The sequence below is a fragment of the Hyla sarda genome, chromosome 4 (genome assembly GCF_029499605.1).
Source record: "Hyla sarda isolate aHylSar1 chromosome 4, aHylSar1.hap1, whole genome shotgun sequence".
NCBI lineage: Eukaryota > Metazoa > Chordata > Amphibia > Anura > Hylidae > Hyla > Hyla sarda.
Window position 1 is genome coordinate 293,896,090 of NC_079192.1, and position 27,391 is coordinate 293,923,480.

General features: G+C 42.2%; 2 protein-coding genes across 7 annotated transcripts in view; both read left to right on the plus strand.

Moving 5' to 3' along the window:
- On the plus strand, positions 1 to 5,162 carry LOC130369372 (deoxyguanosine kinase, mitochondrial-like). The gene is made up of 3 exons (XM_056574551.1): positions 1 to 136; positions 525 to 633; positions 3,737 to 5,162. The coding sequence occupies exons 1-3, from the start codon at positions 129 to 131 to the stop codon at positions 4,634 to 4,636; spliced, it is 1,017 nt and encodes a 338-aa protein (XP_056430526.1). The 5' UTR covers positions 1 to 128; the 3' UTR covers positions 4,637 to 5,162.
- The window catches only part of LOC130369371 (uncharacterized), a 367,785-nt gene continuing 340,403 nt past the window's right edge, over positions 10 to 27,391 (plus strand). For 4 of the 6 annotated variants that reach the window (XM_056574542.1, XM_056574545.1, XM_056574543.1 and 1 more), the window contains exons 1-2: positions 10 to 208; positions 528 to 646. The gene's annotated coding sequence lies outside the window, so the exon portion shown is untranslated. Of the gene's footprint in view, positions 209 to 527; positions 647 to 4,090; positions 4,211 to 27,391 lie in introns of those variants that run through there. The other 2 variants (XM_056574549.1, XM_056574548.1) reach the window with 2 other exon arrangements.

A 27,391-nucleotide genomic window follows, 5' to 3' on the forward strand; every position in this document is an offset into this window, starting at 1 on the left:
CTCTTCTGCGCTGACTGCTCTACGTTCACGTGACATAACAGCGCTCGTCTCCTCGTGGCCTTCCTGCCTTGGGTCACGTGACCCTCCTCACATCAGGGCCGCGTTACGTCACGGAACTGGCGCACTTCATGCATGTGTAGGTCGGAGCCGGAAAACACGGTGTCAGTATGCCGGTGCTGGTGTGGTGACTGGAGACAGCAGCCTGCTGGTGTGTATGGAAAGTAGGGTTCGTGTCACGTGTTAGGTATCTGTATTCTAAGTCAGGGTTTTCCTAACCAGTGTTCCAAAACTACAACTCCCAGCATGCCCGGACAGCCTTTGGCTGTCCGGGCATGCTGGGAGTTGTAGTTTTGTAGCAGTCTGTCGCACCCTGGTTGGGAAACACTGGTATGAATATAAACCAATCAGCTTTAGCAAGTCCACTTAATGTGAGTGTCATAACAATACATTATATAAGTAAGCAGTGGGGCCATAACTTATCTTATTGGGGAGATTGGTGAAACGTAACTCGGGTTATTTTTCAGCAGATTCCTAGCCCAATGCTTGCACGAGATTACAGTCATCAGAATACAGATTTGCAAAGGACTTCTAGTCAAATCCATAACCTGTGGTATCTGGCTACTAAGTTGCCAGGTGAGTTGAACAGGTATGTGGCTGCCAGAGCATCATATGAGTTAACTTTTTATTTTTTTAAATTTTTTTTCTGGCCATTGGAACCTCTCTCTAATTTGAATGGCACCCTGCCTCTTACCTAATGCAGACTTTATAGCTTCTCCACAGCACACTCTGGTAGGGCTGGGCGGTATACCGGTTCATACTGAATACCCACATTTTTGTGCTGCACGCTAATACCGCAATACCAGTTTTGCCCCGGTTTGAATGAATGAATTATCAGCCCAGCGCTTCCCGTCTGGGAACTAATCATATGTGACCCGCGAGCGCTGTTCTGCACCCCCCCCCCCCCCAATTATTAGCCCAGCGCTGCGCTGTCCTCATTGGGGTAAATACATATCACCCGCAAGTGCTGCCCTCCTTGTCCTCCTGTTGGTTGCGTCTGCTGGTGCTGACACTCTATAGTATACCTCCAGATGTTTCAAAACTTCAACTCCCAGCATGCCCGGACAGCCGTTGGCATGCTGGGAGTTGTGGTTTTGCAACATCCTGAGGTCCGCAGGTTGAAGACCACTGGTATGTAGGGATCGACCGATATCAGTTTTTTAGGGCCGATAATAGGTGGAGGTTAGGGCCGATAGCCCATAACTTATACCGATATTCTGGTATAAGTTATCGGCTATTTTTCCCCCCTTAACACTGCTGCAGGTCCATTGATTTAAAGCGGGCGCTTTAAATCAATGCACTGCAGTGGCTTTTGCGGTGCCATAGGCCGCCGCCACCACCCGCTTCTCTCCCCCTACCTGTCAGGGTGGTCCGGGCCATCCATCCTTCCTTCCTGTAGTGTCCGGCGGCATTCCGGGTGGAGGGTGAACCGGTCCGGGCTGTCCTTCACCGGGGGTGCTCTTCTCCACTCCGGGCAGGCTCCGGCCTAGTACGCTGCATAGACGCCGCTACGCCGTGACGTCAGGTGCGTCGCTGCGCACGGGCGTCACTGTGCAGCGGCGTCTATGCTGCGCTACTAGGCCGGAGCCTGCCCGGAGTGGAGAAGATGACCCCCGGTGAAGGACAGCCCGGACCGGTGCACCCTCCACCCGGAATACCGCCGGACACTACAGGAAGGAAGGATGGATGGCCCGGACCACCCCCATTACGGGTAAGTTTTTTTTTTTTTTTAATTGTCTCGGAGGGTGGGGGAGGGGCCCGACCGAGGGGCCCGACCGGTATAGCGGTATGGGCAAAAATCCATACTGGTATACCGCCCAGCACTACGGTGGGGGGTGCGACGCTGTGGGTCGGGGGGCGGTCGCGGTGCGGCGGGTCGGGGAGGGGGGGATCGGGCGGTGCGGGGGAGGGATGGCGGGGCATTATCGGCTTATCGGCAAGGTAATTGCCGATACCGATAATGCCCAAAATCGTGATTATCGGCCGATAATATCGGCCATACCGATAATCGGTCGATCCCTATGCCCGGGCTGCAAAAGGTAAACAAAAACTTTAACTCGCCTTCCCTGTCGGTTCGGACCAGCTTCCTAGGGAATGGAACGTCGGAAAGCCGTCAGCCTATCACCGGCCGCAGCGATGTTCTGCCTCGGCCAGTGATGGGTTGAGTGCACTGTCAGACTATCACCGGACTATCACCGGCCGAGGCGGAACATCGCTGCGGCTGGTGATAGGCTGACGGCTCTCCGACGTTCACGTCCCCAGGAAGAGCGTAAGGCCAACGTAGGCACATGCATTTACGTTTCTTTTTGTTTACCTTTTGCAGCCCAGGCATAGGGATACAGTATAGAGTGTCGGCGCCGGTGGCCGCAACAAACAGGAGGATGAGGAGAGCAGCGCTTGCGGGTGACGTGAGGAGTCTGGGCTAATAATTAATTGGGGTGGGGGAGGGATACCGTTCTATACTGTGGAACCGCCATAAGTTTTAAAAATACTGCGATACACATATTTGGCCATACCGCCCAGCCCTACACTCCGACACCCACCCGCTGTTGACTTCAATAGGTATTGCAGCGGATTTTCCGTACGTTGTGTGAACGAGCCCTTGTACTCCAGTCATCTCTAGAGCTGTACTCGCTATTCTACTCTTTCCTCATGTGTGGAGGTGACTGGAGTATGACTTGGGGAAGTTTAATGTAAACCATTCACATACTTATTACCCATTCATGCCCAACTGCCTACATGAATGGTGGCTGGGTAATGGGTGGCTATACGTGGCTGACAACTGCTTGTAATGATGATTCTGCAGCTTCTGGGTGACATCTGCTACAATGGCATCCATTTCTCTGGTACTGTACTGTAATATGCTGCAGATTTTTTGCTCGAGCTTAAAAATTCACATCTGCTAGTCTGTAGCTGCTGTACTTTTCCACTGAGCAGACTCCAACAAAATGGCACTACACAGTGGAATTGACAAAAAAAAACTCCTTTTGCACACAGACACATGAAGAAAGGATATGTAAGATCACCAGAAGTAAGGGGCAAAGCCAAATTTGCAGCATTCAAAGTTATTTAAGTTATGTTTTTTTTGTTTTTTTTTAAAATATTTTGTGACAAGTGAAAAAATAAGTTAAACATAAAAAAAAAAATACAAAAGTAAATTTATATAAACATTTGGTAAAACATTCTCTTGTTCTATTAACTTGTAGTTGGAGGCAGTACATTTCTATCTGTTCCTGATAGAACTGATGTAACTGATGAATAGCCAGTTTGGTTAAAGGACAAGTATCATGGGGAAAAAAACTTTGGATAGGGGATAAGTTTTAGATCGCGGGGGGTCTGAGAGCTTGGGCCCCCTGCAATCTCCTGTTTGGAGCCACAGCATATTCACAGTGGTGCGTCACGACCTCTGCCCAAAGCGGGGGCCGTCATGTCCCATCTATATAGCTCTATGGGAGAGCTGAAGATTGCCTAACGACTCTCCCATAGAGCTAGATGGAGGGGGTCGTGATGCGCCGCTGTGATGGAGAGCCGGGGCCCTAACACTTTGACCCCCCGCGATCTAAAACTTATCCCCTATCCTTTAGATAGGGGGTATACGTTTTTTCCATGATACTTGTCCTTTAATGTTAAAAATAAAAAATTAAATATCTGAAAATCCGCAACTGTTTTTCATCCACAGATGCTTTGTCATAAAATTGTAAAATTTTTGGGTGCAAGAAAACTTGTATATAACTTATGGAGGCCAGGTTTCAGACTCTTCCATACAGCCTCCTGGAAAGAAGGAAGTGAGCAGATGGCTGACACATTGCAGAAATCCGTGCATTCGTATTGCAGACCACCGTCTACAGATTGTAGCACTAAGCCTGACAAGACAGTGAAGAAGTTATCTGTGGAAGGCAATATTGCAGCAGGCAAATCTACTTTCCTGAGACTGTTATGTGCTGCTCAGCGGGATTGGAGTTTGGTGGCTGAACCTCTCAGCAAGTGGCAGTGTGTCCATTCTTCTTCCCATCAGGATGTGGACAATTTGCTGCAGCTCTTGTATGATGACCCTGCCCGTTGGTCATACACCTTTCAGACCCTGTCCTGTATGAGCCGGTTCAAAGCTCAGATTGAGACCCCTCCAGAACACGTGCTAAAGCAGAGAGAGCAGGTACAGATATTTGAGCGGTCGGTGTACAGCGACAGGTTTGTGTTTGCCAAGACTCTGTTTGAGCTTGGCCATTTAAATGGAATTGAGTGGGCTATGTACCAGGAGTGGCACTCGTTTTTACTAGAAGAGTTTGGCAAGAGAGCTGCCTTGGATGGTATTATTTATCTCCGAGCAGCCCCAGAAAAGTGCTTTGAGAGACTCCAGAAGAGGGGGCGGAAGGAAGAAAAAACTGTTACTCAAGACTACCTAAAAAAACTTCATGATCAACATGAACGCTGGCTAATAGAAAAGACAACGGGTGGCAATTTTCAGCACATTGGGGACATTCCAGTCCTTGTGTTAGATGTGGGGGAGGAGTTTGAAGGCGTTCCATCAGTTAGTGAACATCTAAGTGGCAGAGTGAAGGAGTTTGTTGCCAGTTTATAGGTTTTATTGTTATTCACGTGATCCTTGTATTTAACTATAAAATAGTGAAGACAAAGATGTTATTTTTCTAGTGAGCCTTTTATATGTGAGTATTTACCCGGATGGGGACAGCACAGCGCTGGGCTGATAATTGGGGAAGGGGGGGCAGAACAGTGCTCGCGGGTCACATATGATTAGTTCCCTGATGTGGGGACAGCACAACGTTGGGCTGATAATTCATTCATTCATTCCCGAGGGGGAGGGGCCAAACCTGTATTGTGGTATGGGGAAAAATTCATATCGTGCAGGACAAAAATTTCAGTATTCGTTATGAACCGGTATACCGCTCAGCCCTACCAGTTGCACTATATTACACAGACAATACCCAACCATCTCAAAATTCCCATGTTATCTAGGACATATTGTTTTTCAATAATAGCCTGGGGTTATATAGTATAATATGACTCAGTATAGCTCAAAAACTAGCTAATTTATACCAAAGAAACTGAGCAGTTGCTACTGAAAAATGTATATTCTTTATTAATATAAATATAAGTAAAATAACATACAGGAAACAGCAGGAATTTAAAAACAATACTGGCGGAAACTGGATATTCGTGTTAAGTACAATTAATACCAGTGTATAAATAAATCCTTAATAAATAATAATACAACAGGGTGGAACGGGGGAGGAGGTAGATTTGCATATTGCTCTAAGTCCTATATTGCACAATGCGGTCAGAATCCTAAGTGGAATGCACTATATCCCAGCTAGTCTAAAGACTACAACCATCTACTACTGCAATGTCTCACCATCAAATGTTCAGCTATGAATGTACTCACCCATATTGTACCCAGTATCGCTCGTTCCGAAGTACATTTCGTTGGGACGACTTTCTCAAGAAACGTACGTCGGAACGAGCGGTACTGGGTTCAATATGGGTGAGTACATTCATAACACGAATATCCAGTTCCGCCAGCATTGTTTTTAAATTCCTGATGTTTCCTGTATGTTATGTTACTTATATTTATATTTAATAAATTATATACATTTTTCAGTAGCAACTGCTCAGTTTCTTTGGTATATAAAAAAAAAAAAAAAAAAACTACCTGTTGCACTGCAGAATTATTTCCGTTGTTTATTTATATAATCTCTGATATATTTATGTTGAGATATTTATATAGAATTGTTAGCTGTAAGTAAAGCAGTATATTTTTATTATGTATTATCTGGATAAGGTGCTGAATTATCGGCGCTTTAGAGCAGAAGCTCCATTAGCTGTCTCATAAAGTGCTGTGAGCACCATGTAGTTGGGGGGATTCATATATGGCCAGATAGCATTTTCCTAGTGTTTAGTAGAATGTGGTGGCACATTGTCACCTCTTATGTATATAAAATGCAGATTCTGGGGGAGGTTTATCAAACTTTGTGCAAATCAACAAGGGAGCAGTTGCCCATAGCAACAAATCAGATTTCAGCTTTTATTTTCCAGTCGCCTATTGAAAAATGAATTAAGCAATCTGGTTGCTATGGGGAACTGCTCCACTGTTCTTTTGCTCAAGGTTTAAAAAATCTCCACCTCTTTGTCTACATTCACATGAAACATTTTAGCTATGTTCGCAAACATGAAACATTTTAGCTATGTTACCCTTAGTAATGCTAAAGATTTATCACTGCTGTACAGCAAAATAGAGAGTGCTTTGGGTTTGGAAACTAACACAAAGCCCCAAAATCTGTACATATTTTAAATGTACATCTACAATAGGAGAAGCTGGCCAGCACTGCTCCCTCTCCCTATTTTTCCTTCCCTTCACTCGTTCCAACAGGGTTGCTCATTTCTGAGTAGACTAGTGGTGCTCTACTTCACAGATTCAAAAGTCCAAGGTGCTTAACGTAAGAAATGAAAGTGGCACTCACCAGTCTCTTACCATCTTCATTTTTTTTTTCTTTTTTCAAAGTGTAGATACAAATCGTCCTGCCACATCAGGTGACAGCTGATTTTTCAATATGCAGTGCTTCAATGGGGACGCTATCGAAGTACTGCCGAGTGCGAAACAGCTGTCAGCTGGTGAGTGCCACTTTCATTTCTTGTGCGGGCGGAGCTTAAGGATCACGATGACTCCCTTCCCAGGCCTGCTCATGGCCAGACCCAGTGAAGAAGCAGCAGAGGTGACATCAGCATTCTCCTGGAGCTCTGCCCCCACACCGGTTGCTCGAACTAAGATAACAGGGCCACAGATCGGGATGGGCATGTAATGTTTCATCAGTGTCACCGACACTACACACCTATGCCAACGGTTTAGTGCAGGTGAAACTGATGACAGTTTGCTGCAGATTTTGCTGCCCATTGACTTCAAAGGGCAGCAAAGCCCGCTGAACCAAATCTGCTTAGGGTGCGTTCACACGTGCGTATTTTGGTTGCAGATTTTGTTGCCCATTGACTTCAATGGGTAGCAAAATCTGTGAAAGCAAATCTGCTCACGCATGCATTAGTTCACACATGCATATTTTCTGCTGCAGATTTGCTACAGCAGATCTTGCTACCCATTAAAGAGGTTATCCAGGAATAGCTATATTGCTACTTTCTTTCAAAAACCACTTCCTGTCTGTCTCTGGTTCTGCAGCTCAGTTCCATTGAAGTGAATGGAGCCAAGTTGTAAAACCTCACCCAACCTGGGGACAGCGATGGAGCAGTTTTTGAAAAAAATTAGCTGTGTTTTTCTATTCCTGGATAACCTCTTTAAAGTCAATGGTCAGCAAAATCTGCAGCAAAAATACACGTGTGAACTGACCCTTATACAATATCTGAATGGGATTTTGAAGCCCCCATTTTATTGCACTGCACTATATATTTCTCTGGAATCTTGATGTGCCATCTGGATGGTAAAAACCGTCTCATGTGAACATAGCCTTTAACTGACACAGCTAGGAAGCAACCTTGTAAAGAAACTCTAAGCATTCCAGCAATTCCTCCTTTAATTCCCTCCTTTTCCTTTCCTTCTCCTATTTTAGTCATATTACTATTAGAAGTAAATATGCAGTATGTTCTGAAAGTTTGTTCCCAGTTTATTAAAGACTTGTGCTATAAATAAAGTTTCCCAATCATTCTGCACTCAATGGGGGAGATTCATCAATACCTATGGAGAGGAAAAGTCGACCAGTTGCTCACAGCAACCAATCATATCACTTCTTTCATTTTAAAAGGCCTCTGAAAACTCATAGAAGCAATCTAGTTGCTATGGGCAACTGGTCAACTTTCCTCAGCACAGGTCTTGATGACTTTCCCCCCAATATTCCATAATGACACGGTGAAAACAGAATGTTAGAAATCTTTGAAAAGGAAAAACTAAAATACATAAGTATTCAGACCCTTTACTCAGTACTTAATTGAAGCCCCTTTGGCAGAAATTACAGCCTCCAGTCTTCTTGGGTATGACCTTGATTTGGGCATTCTGTCGTTCTTCTCTGTAGATCCTCTCTCTGGGGTCCATCGGTGGACAGCCGTTTTCAGATTTCTGCAGAGATGTTCAAGTCAGGGCTTTGGCTGGGACACTTGAGGGCATTAACAGAGTAGTCCCTACACCTTTCCTATATTGTATTGGCTGTGTGCTTAGGGTCATTGTCTTGTTGGGTGAATCTTTGACCCAGTCTGAAGTCCAGAGCATTTTTGATCATGTTTTCATTAAGAATATCTCTAGTTTGCCTTATTCAGCTTTCCCTCGACCCTGACCATTCTCCCTGTCCCACCTGCTTTCTGTTTTCTCCAGAAATGATGTTTAGAATTGAGAAACTTAGAACTCTCAGGCTTCAGAATGTCTGCACTGAAAGGCGCACGGGAATGCGCCGTCTCACAGGTGGCTAGGCATTCCGTGTGGAGTCCGCAGAAAGAAGGAACGGGTTTATTCTTTCTGCGGACACAGAAATTCCGCCATGTTCGTGGTGTAGCAGAATCTGTTGCTCCGGAATCTTCGTGCAGTATTCCAGTGTAGAGTTTGGCACAGAAATTCTGAAGTGTGAACATGTCCTGAAGTGCTTTTCTGCAAACTTTTTCTTATCTTTTAGAGTGCATTCACACCACGTTTTTGCAATACAGTTCCTGTATCAGATTTTTGATGAAAAACGGATACCTCAAAACCTAAGACTTAACTTTATCAAAACATGTGTACAGATTTCAACCCGTATATGGTAAAAAAACATATACAATTTGAAAAATGTCCGGTTGCATCCATTTAAGAAAAAAAGTATATGTTTTTAACTTTTCACTCCATTTTGAGTCAAGTTTCACTTGTTTGATTGAAATTCCAAGAAAAATAAACTGTGCAAAGTCAAAATCCGTATGGTGCAAACCAGATGGAACCGTACGCAATTACGGTTCCCATTGACTCCCATGTTAAAAAAATAAATAAAAAAAATAAAGTATACAGTTTAATACGGTTTTTCACCTGGACCAAAAAATGTGGTAGACTACGGTTTTGGGTATGGGTAGAAAAACAGCAGACAAAACCATATAAGATGCATAACGGACCAAACCGGATGAGGTGTTTGACATATGGTTTACAATGTTAAGTCAATGCATTTCGTACGGTTTTTAACGTGAAACAGCGTACAGGAAAAACGTGGTGTGCATGCACCCTTACTGAGGAGAAGCTTTCTTCGGACCACTCTACCATAAAGCTCATCTCAAAGATGATCAAGAGAAAGGGGAGGCCCCCAGAGCTAAATTGAAAGTTTCATAGTTAAGGCTCTGAATACTTTTCATTTTTAATAAATATGCAAAAACAATACTTTAAATTCTATTTTTTTATGTTTTTGCTTTGCGGTGCTGTAGAATTAGTTTCAGAAGAATTTTATATCATAACCTTGGTAAACCTACAAAGTATATGTGGATTGTGCCATGATAATGTGTGACAACTTCTTCCATGTGTGATATTGTTCTAAAGGTGGTTAAACGACTGAAGGAACAGTAGCCCATGCTGGCTGATGTATTAGTCCAGGCCTTACTTGATCAATGACAGCAGGCAAAAGATGAACAATCTTTATGGGAAGATTCCTAGAGTATACTTTCCAGACATACTGTTTGTAGACAAGATTTTTCTTGAATGAAAAGTCTATCATCCAACTATTGTCCAAAAACTTTAAAGGGGTACTCTGCCCTTAGACATCTTATCCCCTATCCAAAGGATATGGGATAAGATGCCTGATTGTGGGGGGGGGGGGGGGGGGGGGGGCGGGTCTGGCTGCTGGGGCACTGCCCGGTACCCCAGTAATTGGCATGCATGGAGTGAACTCCACGGCCGCCAGAAGCCTAGAACAGCCTTTGGATAGGGGATAAGATGCCTAGGGGAGGAATATCCCTTTAACCACTTAAAGGAAAACTGTCAGCTTTCTCTCCCCGCACTAACCAGTGGTACTGGCTGGTAGTGCGGGGGACACTGATCAGTTTGATGCTTACCGTGCCCGGATCCGCCGCACAGTTCAACCCTAAACTTCTATTTTCGGGATATGCTAATGACACTCTGACATCAGAGCTGCCGAACGCAGTGCTGCACCAGCTCATCAATATTCCTCCCCTCCCTCGCCTCTCCCTCTTCTCCTCGCTCTGTAATGGAGAGAGGGGAGGAATATTGATGAGCTGGGCGGCGCTGTGTCCAGCAGCTCTGACGTTAGAGTGCCAGTTAGCCCGGCTGGTGCCAGTTAGCTCCTCATTAGCATATTCCAAAAATAGAAGATTAGGGCCGAATGGCGTGCCGGATCCAGGCACGGTAAGAATCAAACCGATCAGCGTCCCTCGCACTACCAGCCAGTACAGATGGTTAGTGCGGGGGGAGAAAGCTGACCGTTTTCCTTTAGCCCGTACAGGACCCAGGGCGTATAGATACGTCTTCTGTACCTGGGTCTTAAGGATCCAGGGTGTACCTGTACGCCCGTGGGAATTCCGGTCCCCGCCGCGTGCCGGGTGGGGAACGGGGTGACTGCTGATATTGATCAGCAGGCACCCCGCGCAAATGCCCAGGGGGGGTCATCAGACCCCCTCCATGTCGGCGTTCGGCGCAAATCGCAAGTGAATTCACACCTGCGATTTGCGCCTATTCCGGGTCTATGGTGACCTGGAATAGAAGGGGGATCGCAGTTGTCCATGACACCTACGATCCCCCTGAAGGGATAGGAGTGAGGAGGAAAAAAAAAAAAAATGTTATACTAACATGCTGGTGTTGCCCCATACTTTTTATTTTCACAAGTGTTAAAAGGAAAAAAAGACCCCCAAAATTTGTAACGCAATTTCTCCTGAGTACGGAAATACCCCATATGTGGGCGTAAAATGCTCTGCGGGCGCACAACAAGGCTCAGGAGTGAGAGCGCACTATGTACATTTGAGGCCTAAATTGGTGCTTTGCACAGGGGTGGCTGATTTTACAGCGGTTCTGACATAAACGCAAAAAAATAAATACCCACATGTGACCCCATTTTGGAAACTACACCCCTCATGAAACGTAACAAGGGGTATAGTGAGCCTTAACACCCCACAGGTGTTTAATGAAAATTCTTCTAAGTTGGATGGGAACATTTTTTATTTATTTTTTTACTAAAATGCTGGTGTTACCCTAAATTTTTCATTTTCACAAGGGAAAATAGAAGAAATGGGGTTACAAATTTTGAGGGGCTTTTTTCCTGAGTAAGAACATACCCCATATGTGGATGTAAAGTGCTCTGCTGGCGCACTACAATGCTCAGAAGAGAAGGAGCGCCATTGGGATTTTGAAGAGAAAATTTGTCCGGAATTGAAGGCTACGTGTGTTTACAAAACCCCCATAGTGCCAGAACAATGGACCCCCCCCCCCCCCCGCCACATGTGACCCAATTTTGGAAACTACACCCTGCATGTAATGTAATAAGGGGTACAGTGAGCATTTACGCCCCACAGGTGTCTGATAGATTTTTGGAACAGTGGTCTGTGAAAATGAAAACTAATTTTTCATTTGCACAGCACACTGTTCCAAAGATCTGTCAAACACCAGTGGGGTGTAAATACTCACTGCACCCCTTATTAAATTCTGTGAGGCGTGTAGTTTCCAAAATGGGGTCACATGTGGGGGGGGTCCACTATTCTGGCACCATGGGGGGCTTTGTAAACACACATGGACCCCGACTTCTATTCCAACCAAATTCTGTCTCCAAAAGCTCAATGGCGCTCCTCCTCTTCTGAGCATTGTAATTCGTCCGCAGAGCACTTGACGTCCACACATTGGGTATTTCCATACTCAGAAGAAATGGGGTTACAAATTTTTGGGGGTAATTTTCTCCTGTTCCCCTTGTAAAAATGTAAAATTTGGGGGGAAAAACAGCATTTTAGTGAAAAACTATTTTTTTTTTTTCATTTACACATCCGACTTTAACAAAGAAGTCGTCAAACACCTGTGAGGTGTTAAGGCTCACTGTACCCCTTGTTACGTTTCTTGAGGGGTGTAGTTTCCAAAATAGTATGCCATGTGTTTTTTTGTTAGCTGTTCTGGCAGCATAGGGGCTTCCTAAATGCAACATGCCCTCCAAAAACCATTTCAGCAAAATTCGCTTTTCAAAAGCCAAATGTGACTCCTTCTCTTCTGAGCATTGTAGTGCACCAGCAGAGCACTTGACGTCCACACATGGGGTATTTCCATTCTCAGAAGAGATGGGGTTACAAATTTTGGGGGGTATTTTGTCCTATTATCCCTTGTAAAAATTTTAAGTATGAGGGAAAACCAGCATTTTAGTGAAAAAAAAAATCATTTACACATCCAACTTTAACGAAAAGTCGTCAAACACCTGTGGGGTGTTAAGGCTCACTGGACCCCTAGTTATGTGCCTTAAGGGGTGTCGATTCCAAAATAGTATGCCATGTGGTGTTTTTTTTTTTTTTTTTTGCTGTTCTGCCACCATAGGGGCTTCCTAAATGTGACCATTTCAGAAAAACTCTCCAAAATCCCATTGTCGCTCCTTCCCTTCTGAGCCCTCTACTGCACCCGACGAACACTTGACATACACATATGAGGTATTTCCTTACTCAAGAGAAATTGGGTTACGCTTTTTAGGAAGATTTCTCTCCTTTTACCCCTTGTAAAAATTCAATAACTGGGTCTACAAGAACATGCCAGTGTAAAAAATTAAGATTTTGAATTTTCTCCTTCAATTTGCTGCTATTCCTGTGAAACACCTAAAGGGTTAACAAACCTTTTTGAATGTTATTTTGAATACTTTGAGGGGTGCAGTTTTTATAATGGGGTCATTTATGGGGTATTTCTAATATGAAAGCCCTTCGAAACTGAACTGTTCCCTGGAAAATTTTGTGAAAAATTGGAAAATTGCTGCTGAACTTTGAAGCCCTCTGATGTCTTCCAAAAGTAAAAACATGTCAACTTTATGAGGCCAGCATAAAGTAGACATATTGTATATGTGAATCAATATATAATTTATTTGGAATATTCATTTTCCTTATTAGCAGAGAGCTTCAAAGAAAAAATCTATTTTTTCAGCACATTTTGGAATTTTTCACCAAGAAATGATGCAAGTATTGACAAAATGTTACCACTAACATAAAGTAGAATATGTCAGGAAAAACTTTCTTGGAATCAGAATGAAAGGAAAAAAGCATCCCAGAGTTATTAATTCTTAAAGTGACAGTGGTCAGATGTGCAAAAAATGGCCGGGTCCTACAGTGAAAATAGGCTGGGTCTTTAACCTCTTAAGGACGCAGGGCGTATGGATACGCCCTGCATCCCGAGTCCTTAAGGACGCAGGGCGTATCCATACGCCCGTGGGAATTCCGGTCCCCACCGCTAGCCGGTTGGGGACCGGAGCCGGATGCCTGCTGAAATCGTTCAGCAGGCATCCCGGCATATCGCCCAGGGGGGTCATTGTGCCCCCCCATGTCGGCGATCGCCGCAGATCGCTGGACAATTCAGTCCAGCGATCTGCGGCGATTCCGGGTCAATCGGGTCTCCAGTGACCCGGTGAGCCGGAATTACTGGCTGTTCGGGGCCGTCTCTGACGGCCCCGAACAGCCAGAGCCTGCAGGGGTGAGGTGGCACTGGTGCCACCTCACGATCGCCCTGATTCGTCGGCCGGATTACCGGCCGACCAATCAGGGCGCCTGCTGCGGGCGTCACTCCCGCACCCGCTCCGCCCCTCTTCCGGAGGGCGTGAGCGGGTGCGGGAAGACGACCCCGGGTGCTGGAGACCCCGATCCCCGGCGTCCATGTTGGGATCGGGGCCCCAGGAGCGACGGCGGCGGCGAGGGACAGCCTGCGATGGAGCAGCAGCAGGAGGTGAGTTACAGCCTCCTGCTGTTGCTTAGCAACAGCTCCCAGCATGCAAAAAGGGCATGCTGGGAGCTGTAGTTATGCAACAGCAGGAGGCAGACAACCACAACTCCCAGCATTCCCTTATGGGCATGCTGGGACTTATAGTTTTGCAACAGCTGGAGGCACATTTTTTCTATGGAAAAGTGTACCTTCAGCTGTTGTATAACTACAACTCCCAGCTCGCACAAACAGCTAAAGTGCATGCTGGGAGTTGTAGTGGTGCATCTGCTGGTTGCATAACTACAACTCCCAGCATGCCTGTTGGCTGTCGGTGACTGCTGAGAGTTGTAGTTTTGCAACAGCTGAAGGCACACTGGTTGTGAAACTTAGAGTTTTTTTTTTTACCTAACTCAGTGTTTCACGACCGGTGTGCCTCCAGCTGTTGCAAACTACAACTCCCAGCAGTCACCTTACACCATGCACCGTACATGCTGGGAGTTGTAGTTTTGCAACAGCTGGAGGCACACTGGTTTTGAAACACTGAGTAAGGTCACAAACTCCGTGATACATAACCAGTGTGCCTACAGCTGTTACAAAACTAAAACTCTCAGCATGTACAGTCTGTCAGCGCATGCTGGGAGTTGTAGTTTTGTAACAGCTGGATGTCCCCCCCAATGTGAATGTACAGGGTACACTCACATGGGCGGAGGCTTACAGTAAGTATCGGGCTGCAAGTTTGAGCTGCAGCTAATTTTCTGCAACAGCTCAAACTGCCAGCGAGAAACTACTGTGAACCCCCGCCCGTGCGACTGTACCCTAAAAACACTACACTAACACAAAAAATAAAATAAAAAGTAAAAAACACTACATATACACATACCCCTACACAGCTCCCCTCCCCAATAAAAATGAAAAACGTCTGGTACGCCACGGTTTCCAAAACGGAGCCTCCAGCTGTTGCAAAACAACAACTCCCAGTATTGTCGGACAGCCGTTGACTGTCCAGGCATGCTGGGAGTTTTGCAACAGCTGGAGGCACCCTGTTTGGGAATCACTGGCGTAGAATACCCCTATGTCCACCCCTATGCAATCCCTAATTTAGGCCTCAAATGCGCATGGCGCTCTCACTTTGGAGCCCTGTCGTATTTCAAGGCAACAGTTAAGGGCCACATATGAGGTATCGCCGTACTCGGGAGAAATTGGGCTTCAAATTTTGGGGGGTATTTTCTGCTTTTACCCTTTTTTAAAATGTAAAGTTTTTGGGAAAAGAAGCATTTTAGGTAAAAATATTTTTATTTTTTTTACATATACAATAGTCGTGAAACGCCTGTAGGGTATTAAGGTTCACTTAACCCCTTGTTACATTCCCCGAGGGCTCTAGTTTCCAAAATAGTATGCCATGTGGGGTTATTTTGCGGTCCTGGCACCATAGGGGCTTCCTAAATGCGGCATGCCCCCACAGCAAAATTTGCTTTCAAAAAGCCAAATGTGACTCCTTCTCTTCTGAGACCTGTAGTGCGCCAGCAGAGCACTTTTCACCCCCATATGGGGTGTTTTCTGAATCGGGAGAAATTGGGCTTCAAATTTTGGGGGGTATTTTCTGCTATTACCCTTTGTATAAATGTAAAACTTTAGGGAAACCAAGCATTTTTTTTTTTTTACATATGCAAAAGTCGTGAATCACCTGTGGGGTATTAAGGTTCACATTACCCCTTGTTACGTTCCCCGAGGGGTCTAGTTTCCAAAATGGTATGCCATGTGGTTTTTTTTGCTGTTCTGGCACCATAGGGGCTTCCTAAAGGTGACATGCCCCCCAAAAACCATTTGACGCTCCTTCCCTTCTGAGCCCTCTACTGCGCCCGCCGAACACTTTACATGGACATATGAGGTATGTCCTTACTCGAGAGAAATTGGGTTTCAAATACAAGTAAAAATTTTCTCCTTTTTACCCCTTGCAAAAATTCAAAAATTGGGTCAACAAGAACATGCGAGTGTAAAAAATGAAGATTGTGAATTTTCTCCTTCACTTTGCTGCTATTCCTGTGAAAGCCGTAAAGGGTTAAAACGCTGACTGAATGTCATTTTGAATACTTTCGGGGGTGCAGTTTTTATAATGGGGTCATTTATGGGGTATTTCTAATATGAAGACCCTTCAAATCCACTTCAAACCTGAACTGGTCCCTGAAAAAAAGCGAGTTTCAAAATTTTGTGAAAAATTGGAAAATTGCTGCGGAACTTTGAAGCCCTCTGGTGTCTTCCAAAAGTAAAAACATGTCAATTTTATGATGCAAACATAAAGTAGAGACATTGTATATGTGAATAAAAAAAATTTATTTGGAATATCCATTTTCCTTACAAGCAGAGAGCTTCAAAGTTAGAAAAATGCTAAATTTTCAAATTTTTCATCAAATTTTGGGATTTTTCACCAAGAAAGGATGCAAGTTACCAAAAAATTTTACCACTACGTTAAAGTAGAATATGTCACGAAAAAACAATCTCGGAATCAGAATGATAACTAAAAGCATTCCAGAGTTATTAATGTTTAAAGTGACAGTGGTCAGATTTGCAAAAGGTGAAAAAGGGCTCAGTCGTTAAGGGGTTAAAGGGGTACTCCCTTGGAAAACTTTTTTTTTTTTATTTTTTTTTTTTTTTAACTGGTGCCAGAAAGTTAAACAGATTTGTAAATTACTTCTATTAAAAAATCTTAACACTTCCAGTAATTATTAGCTGCTGAATACTACAGAGGCAATGATTTTCTTTTTGGAACACAGAGCTCTCTGCTGACATCATGACCACAGTGCTCTCTGCTGACATCTCTGTCCATTTTAAGAACTGTCCAGAGTAGGAGAAAATCCCCATAGCAAACATATACTGCTCTGGACAGTTCCTAAAGTGGACAAAGATGTCAGCAGAGAGCTCTGCGTTTTAAAAAGAAAACCATTTCCTCTGTAGTATTCAGCAGCTAATAAGTACTGGAATGATTACGATTTTTTAATAGAAGTAATTTACAAATCTGTTTAACTTTCTGGCACCAGTTGATTAAAAAAAAAAAATAAAAAAAAAAAAAGTTTTCCATGGTAGTACCCGGACCAAGCCCATTTTGACCTTAAGGACCAGGCCTATTTTATTTTTGCATTTTCGTATTTTTTTCCTCTTAGTCTTATAAAAAAAAAATCGTAACTCTTATATTTTCATCCACAGACTAGTATGAGGGCTTGTTTTTTGCGCGACCAGTTGTCCTGCATAATGACACTACTCATTTTACCATAAAATGTATGGCGCAACCAAAAAAAAATACTATTTGTGTGGGGAAATTAAAAAGAAAACCCGCAATTTTCAAATTTTGGAAGGTTTTCACGCTGAACAATTTATGGTAAAAATGACATGTTCTTTATTTTGTGAGCCAATACAATTAAAATGATACCCATGATTACATACTTTTCTATTATTGTTGCGCTTAAAAAAATCGCAAACTATTCACTTTTCCGTATAAGCGGCGGTATGAGGGCTAATTTTTTGCACCATCATGTTATTTTTATTGATACCACCTTTGTGTATATAAAACTTTTTATTAATTTTTTTATAATAATTTTTTTAATAAAATGTGACAAAAAAGCAGCAATTTGGCGCTTTTTTATGTTCACGCCTTTCACCATAAGGGATCAATAACATTTATATTTTAATAGTTCGGACATTTACGCACACAGCGATACCAAATATGTATGTTTTTTTTTTTTTTTACACTTTATGGGGGTAAAATGGGAAAAAAGGACATTTAAAATTTTTATTGATCTTCCATATTTCTGACCGCACTGCCGCAGATGCTGTGATCTGTATTGATCACGGCATCTCAGGGGTTAATGGCAGACATCTGCGCTATCGCGGATGTCGGCCATTACCGGCGGGTCCCTGGCTACGATCAGCAGCCAGGACCATGATTACGTACGCGTAAATTCACAGCACCAGGATGTAAATTTACGTCCTTGGTCGTTAAGGGATTAAACACTGCTTACAATGACTCTCCTCTGCACGGAACGTCATAACATAACATGACATAACAGAACGTCATAACAGTAAATCTGCATGCGGTAGTGTCTGAACTAAGAAAGCCGTCAACGTGTTAAAAAAAATAAAAAATAAAAAAAATACCCAATGCCAGGACTGCATTTCTTTGTGTCATCTCATATCCTGCAATAATAGATGGAACTTTTTAATGTATCTTAAAATATTACAAATTAAAAAATAGCTTACTGTAAAAAAAAAAGTAAAAAAAATTACCCACCACACATCTCTGTAAACCAATATTAAATTATAATTCTATTTAAAATATTGTGATGCAAAGGGACTTTGAAAAAAGGATTTTTTTTTTTTTTTAACAATTTACAGAATACAGTATATTTGACATCACTCTTAATTGTATTGACCAGAAGAGTTAACATTTTAATTATGGTGCTTTTGTTAAACCGCATGGTGAACTAAACACGCTCATATGACTAAACTATAAAATTGTTACTGCTCTTAGAGGATGAGGAGAAGAAAAAACTCATTAGCATCTGCGTAGCCATAGAATGTGTCGACATATAAGAACAATTCGGCCCTTCTCATCTAGACAATATTCTAAATACTATGATTAGTCCCTAGCCCTATCTTATATGAAGGATAGCCTTATACCTACCTCTATCTTATATGAAGGATAGCCTTATACCTACCTCTATCTTATATGAAGGATAGCCTTATACCTACCTCTATCTTATATGAAGGATAGCCTTATACCTATCTCTATCTTATATGAAGGATAGCCTTATACCTACCTCTATCTTATATGAAGGATAGCCTTATACCTATCTCTATCTTATATGAAGGATAGCCTTATGCCTACCTCTATCTTATATGAAGGATAGCCTTATACCTAACTTTATCTTATATGAAGGCTAGCTTTATGCCTACCTCTATCTTATATGAAGGATAGCCGTATACCTTCCTCTATCTTATACCATCTTAATTGAAGGATAACCTTATGCCTATACCATGCATTCTTAAACTCCTTGCCACGGCCACTACTACTGAAAGATTATTCCATGCATCCAATACTTCCGGATATTACTTTTAAACCTTTGCCCCTCTATTTTTAAACTATTTCCCCCTTTTAGTAGTCCAGCATGAAAAGTACGTATAGTAGCAGGGACTCTTGTCTTGCTTCCATAGGTAAGGAGTGATAATGCATACAGTACTCTTATACATCTCCTGATATCAAATATACCAGGCCGTGCAAAATGTATTGAGTGAGCAGTGATTCGGGTAGTACTAATATGTATTGTTGCTCAGCTCACAGCATACAAAGGTGCCAGGAGACATCCGGCAGTGTGAATGTAGCCTAAGAATGTAACAGATTTATCAAACAGCTTAAGCCACTGTGATAAATCTGGAGCATTCCTTAATGGTCTAATTTATGGGGGAAATTTATTAACCCTGTATGATCAAGGTCAGACATGACTCTTGGTTTGTAAAAAAAAAAAAAAAAAAAAAAACATACCGTATATACTCGAGTATAAGCCGACCCGAATATAAGCCGAGGCCCCTAATTTCACCCCAAAATCCCAGGAAAAAGTTATTGACTCGAGTATAAGCCTAGGGTGGGAAATACATCATCCCCCCCCCCCTGTCATCATCCAGACCCTCATCAGCATCACCCTGTCATCATCCCACACCCCCCCCCCCGTCATCATCCCACACCCCCCCTTCAGTATGCCCTTGTCATCATCCCCTTGTCATCATCCCCTCCCACCTTCATCATCCCCACCCCCCTTCATCATCCCCTTGTCATCATCCCCACCCCCCTTCATCATCCCCTTGTCATCATCCTCTTGTGAACTATCCGTCCTCAGTGGTCTTCAACCTGCGGACCTCCAGAGGTTTCAAAACTACAACTCCCAGCAAGCCTGGGCAGCTGTCCGGGCTTGCTGGGAATTGTAGTTTTGAAACCTCTGGAGGTCCGCAGGTTGAAGACCACTGCGGGTGGAGAGTTCACTCGAGTATAAGCCGAGGGGGGTGTTTTCAGCACGAAAAATCGTGCTGAAAAACTCGGCTTATACTCGAGTATATACGGTAGGTTTCTCACAAATGCTTTTTACAGAACTTTATACATGCAAGATATATAAAATGCAACTTAAGAAAAAGAAAACATGCATATGTTTTTGTGCATGTTGACTCCAGTCCAAAGCAGGCTTAATCTGTCACATGTGTTTTCTAGTTTAGACACACATGCATAGTTGTGACAAATTTATTAAACAACTTGCATGTAAGTCTGTTGCACGTAAGCAATCCAAATACAGGCATTGTAGGATATACAAATTACGTCATAAATGCCACAAATTATAAATATCAGTCTACGAATTTGCTTTAGTTACTCTGGACTATTCTTTTAATAACAACATTCATATGTACCAAAGCTAAATAGATTAATTATTCTTTGGCAGTAGAATGATTTTTAGGCCAAAAGCTTTTGGATTTACTTAATATAAATCTATTTGGTTTAACCTCACAAACCGTGTAGAATTTTTGCATCTTGTAATGGGCATGACAATTTAAGCACTCCCTTTAAGCGCGTTGTTGCAAATAGCTATCTCGAACATGATGGCCCAAAACATCCCTTTTACCCAGTTCAAGAGATCAGTGAAAAATAGTAAAGACACAGTGAACTCTCATCAGATGTTTTTTTTGAAAAACATATAAAATCTTAATACAAAGGGCAGTGAAAAAGGTCTACTCAAATATGCAGGATAAATGCCTTGAACAGAGACACCATGCTGCTAGTGAACTAGTGACCCAGACAAGACACAACTTATCATCAACTAATCAGTTCAGTTCATAAAGATGAAAAAAGTACTTTATCTCCGTCTTCTTGTACCCCTTATTAACCCTTTATGGATACACTACTGGTCTGTTGCTTCTGCCAATATGTATAGTAGGATATGAGGACTTAAAATTTGCCTCTAATCATTGGACAACAGGTTATCAGTAAGTTAATAGTAAGTAAGTTTAGTCAGTAACTTAGTAAGTTAATGAGTGTAAAAATGAAAATTAGGCTATGGAGTCAACTGGACATTGGACCCTTGGATGCTAGAGCCCAGTATAGTTTGGCCCCTTAACCAGTTAGCCACTCCCCTCTGTGCACTCATCACCTCCTTTACACCCCCCCCCCCCCGATTGACAATCACTCGACTGTACTGTAATCCCTGCATCTCCCCTGTAATATAGTGACCGATCCTAATTTGCTTATAATTTTAAACTGTGATATCTCTAATAACATAGATCATCAATAAGCAGTGCATTGATGTACATAAGCATTTGAATAATTGCGTATAGGAGGCCCAAAAAGTGTAAGGGAACAAAGTAAAAAAAACATTTTAAAAAATCCCTCCAGTAAAAATTGAAATCATCCCCTTTTCCAGATTAAAAATAAATAAATAAAAAGATATAAAAATTGGGTATGGCTGCGTGCAGAATTGTCTGAAATATTAAATTATCATGTTCTTAATCCTGCAAGGTCAATGGCATTAATGCAAAAAAAAAAAAGTTTTTTTTGTCACATGACATCTCAGACAAAAACTGAATAAAAAAAAGTGATCAATAGTCAATACTATGCTAAGGTGATAAGGATGAAAAAAAGCATTCACACAGCTTCATAGGTGGAAAGAAAAAAATTATATGGGTCAAAATCCTGGCTCCTAATTTGTTGTCTGGCTTCTAGATTCAAAACAAATCAAATTTGTCCCAACACATTCCTTCCAGTTGTCTATACAAGACATATCATGGGAAAAGGTTGGGCTGCTTTACTGGTATGCCAACCAGGATGGGCAAGCATAAAGCACAGTCTGGTGTTAACAATGCTACATGGGCAGCATGGTGCCGCAAATAAAGGTCTACAGCACTATGCATGCTCCAAAATAACAGTACCTTGAAGGACACCATTAAAGTCAAAGGGGTGTGCCAGTGTGAGCAGAGCCTTTATTTTAATAAATATTTCACATTTGTATCCTGTCCCTGTGGAATTTTCTGGAAAAAAAAAAAAATATATATATATATATATATATATATATATATATATATATTTAGTTAAACATTATTATAATATTTATATAAAAAATTAGCAAATAGTTTTTATCCCTTGCATGTTTTTTTGACTGCCTACTAATATCATTTAGTAGGTTAGGGATGTTAGGGATATATGTATTGTTACTAGTGGGTTTATGTGCACATTATTTAATATACGGTATATTGACATTTTTGGAAGGTACTCATCTACACCGATTGCTATGGTTAACTAGGTTGTAGATAATAGTGTATACTATTTTAATTGTTATTTAATAAAAGCTATGCTTTAAGGGTTTTTGAATTGAAGTCTTTATATTAAAAAAATACTCTAAAAACATAGAATTGTACATAGTATTTAAAACTTTTAGACCCTTTTATAATAATTTTAACCTTACTGGTGTCATTTATATATTTAGTTACAAACTATGGTCCATGATCTCTGTAATTCCAGCTTTAAATTGAATTCTGTATTTTCTAATAGTATCCTATTCTTTATGAGCTGTGCTCACTAGTGCCTATCCTATGGAAATGTGAGCTGGGTTAAAGGTTTAGCGAGTTTTTGATCCAGACAGAGGTGTGAATAAATGTAAAAGTTGTGTGAAAGAGTGCATGTAAGGCTAACATGAAGCAAGACTAATTTGTGCAAAGAGCTTTTAGACAGGATTTGGCCAGAATTATCTAGTGATTCAAGGGCAATCTGTCATTTCCATAAGAATACCCTAATCACGTGACTCACACATCTACCCTGAAAGGCCCAATTCATAATATTTTTTGGCCCCTTTCCTTAAGATTCACACATTATGCATGCTGAAAAAAAGGCAGAATGCAGTTGTGTGTAATTTACACTGGCTTGGAATTCACGGTCCTTCTTGTTTTAATATAGAAGTAGTTACCTTCTAGTTAAGTGCTATGTGCATTCACTACTAAGTAACAGAAGCACAAGTAAGTGAATGGCCTGCTCTTGGACTCTGTTAAAGGGGTACTCCGGTGAAAAACTTTTTTTTATTTTTTAAATCAAATGGTGCCAGAAAGTTAAACAGATTTGTAAATTACTTCTATTAAAAAATCTTAATCCTTCCTGTACTTATTAGCTGCTGAATACTACAGTGGAAATTATTTTCCGTTTGAAACACAGAGCTGTCTGCTGACATCATGAGCACAGTGCTCTCTGCTGACATCTCTGTCCATTTTAGGAACTGCCAGAGTAAAAGGAAATCCCCATAGCAAACATATGCTGTTCTGGTCAGTTCCTAAAATGGACAGAGATGTCAGCAGAGAGCACTGTGTTTCAAAAAGTAAAGAATTTCCCCTGTAGTATTCAGCAGCTAATAAGTACAGGAAGGATTAAGATTTAATAGAAGTCATTTACAAATCTGTTTAACTTTCTGGCACCAGTTGATTTAAAAAAAATTAAATTAAGTTTTTCACCGGAGTACCCCTTTTAAGGATTGGAACAAATGAACGCATAAGTAACACTCTACATATGGATGCAGAATAAATGTAACCTGATTGGATTTACCAGTACTCCTGCAAGGGTAAATTCTATCCCTATGTTACTTAGTATAATTTAGCAATGTCTGTGAGTGGTTTATTTAAGTGTTTCAAGGCTCAAGATAAATGTATCTAAGGGTCTGTCTGGTTAGAAACTGCTAGCATACAGATAATGCAATGAGGGTAAGTAGATAAAGAAAAGCAACAAAGACCTAGGAACAGAAGGTATACATAAATAGTATATGGGGTTAACCAATGAAACTCCACACACTCTAAGGCTATGTTCACTCGATGGAATTTATGTGTGGAACTCCACAGAATTCCGCACAGACATTCCACAGCAACAGAGCCCCATTGATTTCAATTGGATTCTGCTTTACTGTTTACATGGCAAAATTTCCACACCAGATGTTTATGATTCCAGTGTACGCAGAAAGAAAAGTCATGTACAGTCAGCTCGGAAATGCATTGCCGTCTATGAGAAGGCGCATTTCCAAGCTGCCTAGTGCCGAAATGTCAACACAAATATTTTGTGGTGCCCATCAAATTTATTACTTGTATAGCCCTACACAGATATAAGCATACCCTTATTGAATGCATATTTTACCCTGTGCATTGAAAATTGTTATCTCCTTGGTAATATTCTGAAAGCTATGCAGGACAGAAAATCTGCAGCATGCTTTTCAGTTCAGTGCCAGTTTCCCTTGTGGTATGTGGGTGGAGTTTTTTATTTTTCTGCTTTGAAATTCTGCAGCACAGTGGAGCGCACAATGGAGTAAAGGGCCTTTCACATGGGGCAAATATTGTTACATCAAGCAAATGGTCCCAATCCTTGTACAGTGTAAACACATGCAGAGATTGCACAATTGCATAATTTCTTGGTGAAAAATTCCTAAATTTCATGAAAAATTCGAAAATTTAACGTTTTTATAAATTTGAATCTCTCTGCTTGTAAGGAAAATAGACATACCAAATACATTTAATATTTATTCACATATACAATATGTCTACTTTATGTTGATATCATAAAGTTGACATGTTTTAACTTTTTGAAGACATCAGAGGGCTTTTTAAAGTAAATTTCAAAATCTGAATTTTTCAGGGACCAGTTCAGTTTTGATGTGAATTTGAGGGTCTTTTTTAGAAATACCCCTTAATGGACCCCATTTTGAAAACTGCACCCCTCAAGTTTAACCCTTTAGGTGTTTCACAGGAATAGTTTTTTACACTAGCATGTTCTTTTAGACCCATATTTTTTTATTTTTACAAGGGTAAAAGGAGAAAAAGCCCCCAAAATTTGTAACCCAATTTCTCTCGAGTAAGGTCCCTTTCACACTACATAATTACTCCGTTTTCAAAGTTCCATCAGAAAATTGGCAGTAAAACGTCAGTTACAAAATCCTATACAGCCGTTAGAAAATCCCATTATAGTCTATGGGATTTTTCTAATAGCCGTTTTAACCCGTTATACCCCGTTATTAATAATGGCCGTTATTTTGTGACGGAAGATAGTAACGGGAGAAATCGTTCATTAACTATTTCTCCTGTTACCATCTTCCGTCACAAAATAACGGCCGTTATTAACAACGGGCTATAACGGGTTAAAACGGCTATTAGAAAAATCCCATAGACTATAATGGGATTTTCTAATGGCCTTATAGGATTTTGTAACTGCTGATTTTCTGACTGGACCTTGAAAACGGAGTAATTATGTAGTGTCAAAGGGGCCTAAGGAAATACTTTAATATGTGGATGTTAAGTGCTCTGTGGATGCACTAGAGGACTCAGAAGAGAAGTAGTGACAATGGGATTTTGGAGAGCGAATTTTGTTGAAATGATTTTTGCGGGGCATGTCACATTTAGGAAGCCCCCATGGTGCCAGAACAGCAAAAAACACCCCACATGGCATAATATTTGGGAAACTGCACCCCTCAAGGAACATAACAAGTGGTACAGTGAGCCTTAACACCTCACAGGTGCTTGACAAATTTTCAATAAAGTTGGACGTGAAAATGAATTTTTTTTTTTCACTAAAATGCTGGTTACCTAATTACTTTCATTTTCACAAGGGGTAATAGGTGAAAATGTTTGCCAAAATTTGAACCCTCATTTCTCTCGAGTAAGGAAATACCTCATATGTGGATGTAAAGTGCTCTGTGGGTGCACTACAATGCTCAGAAGGGAAGGAGCGACAATGGAATTTTGGAGAGAGTACTTGGTTGGAATAGAAGTCTGGGGCCGTGTGTGTTTACAAAGCTCCTGTGGTGCCAGAACAGGGGACTCCCCCCACATGTGACCCCATTACGGAAAGTACACCCCTAACGGAACGTAACAAGGGGTATAGTGAGCATTTACACCGCACTGGCGTTGGACAGATCTTTGGAACAGTGGGCTGTGCAAATGAAGAATTACATTTTTCATTTTCACGGACAATTGTTTCAAAAATCTGTCAGGCACCTATGGGGCGTAAATGCTCACTGTACCCCTTATTACATTCCATGAGGGGTGTAGTTTCCAAAATGGGGTCACATGTGGGTATTTTTTTGCGTTTGTCAGAACCGCTTTAACCAGCAGCCACCTCTGTGCCACACCAGTTTAGGCCTCAAATGTACATAGTGCGCTTTCACTCCTGAGCCTTGTTGTGCAACCACAGAGCATTTTATGCCCAAATATGGGGTATTTCCGTACTTGGGAGAAATTGTGTTACATATTTTGGGGGTCTTTTTTTTCCCTTTTACATCTAATGAAAATAAAAAGTATGCGGAGGACTTCCGGTTCCGGCGCCATGCTGTAAGGACGTGCAGGGAGCCCGCTCCTCTACCTTCTACTATACCCGCAAATTTCACCTGCCTCATTCTAACGCTGAACACCAGTGTCTGCCCGAGGTCTATGGACAGACACTTGGTCCCGATGGGCAACCATAAAGACAAGAAACAGTCCAAAAATAAAGGTGAGCCGCGCTCGGGGAGTCGGTGCGGAAGGTCAAGCATGGCCTCCTCCCCTGCATCCAGCAGAGCGCCCTCTCCCTCGCTCTCCACGTCTAGTGTGCTTAATGGGGATGATCGTGTAGAGCTTGCAGGGATCGACTATGAGACCCTGGCTGCTGCGGTGGCCGAGAAGATTGTGCCCAAGGTTAAGGAATCGATAGTGGCCGCAATACAGACTACCCTCTTAGACCTGCAAAATACTGTGTCACAACATGGCGCACGTATGGCGGCGGTGGAAGACCGTGTGCAGGCATTCGAGACCACTGAGGCTGCCTCTCACACACGACTCTCTACGCTGGAAGCTGAATGCAAGCATCTGGGGGATAAGGTAGAAGACCTAGAAAACAGATCCCGCAGAAATAACGTGCAAATAGTGGGGATACCTGAATCAGTACCGGCTGTCGATCTCATCCATGTATGCGAATTTATGTTGCCGAAATTACTGGGCCTGCCCCGACCATGCAAGGTTGAGCGGGCACACCGTTTGGGCCCGGATCTACGAGAAGGCCGGGACTCTGGACGGCACCCGGGGACGCAACAGCGTATTAGACCGCGCCAAGTCATCACTAGGTATCTGGATTTCCAGGATAAGACCGCAGTTCTACGGGCGTTTAAGAGAAGACGCACTGACTTGACCCTGGACGGAGCAAAGCTTCTTATATTTGGCGACTTCTCTGCAGAAGTTAGCCGCAAGCGGAAATTATACTCCCCTCTTTGCTCGTCCCTGCATCGGCGGGGCATCAGATTCACTCTTCAATACCCGGCTGTCCTACGAGTTTTCTTTCCCGACGGCCATTCTGCGATCTACAGTTCTCCGGAGGAAGCTTCTAATAAATAAATAAAGTAGTTCAGTAATGTTGAAGTTTTTCTTTAATTTAGGTTAAAGGGGGAACACTTAGGAAGGGGGGGTGGATTGGTCATAGTG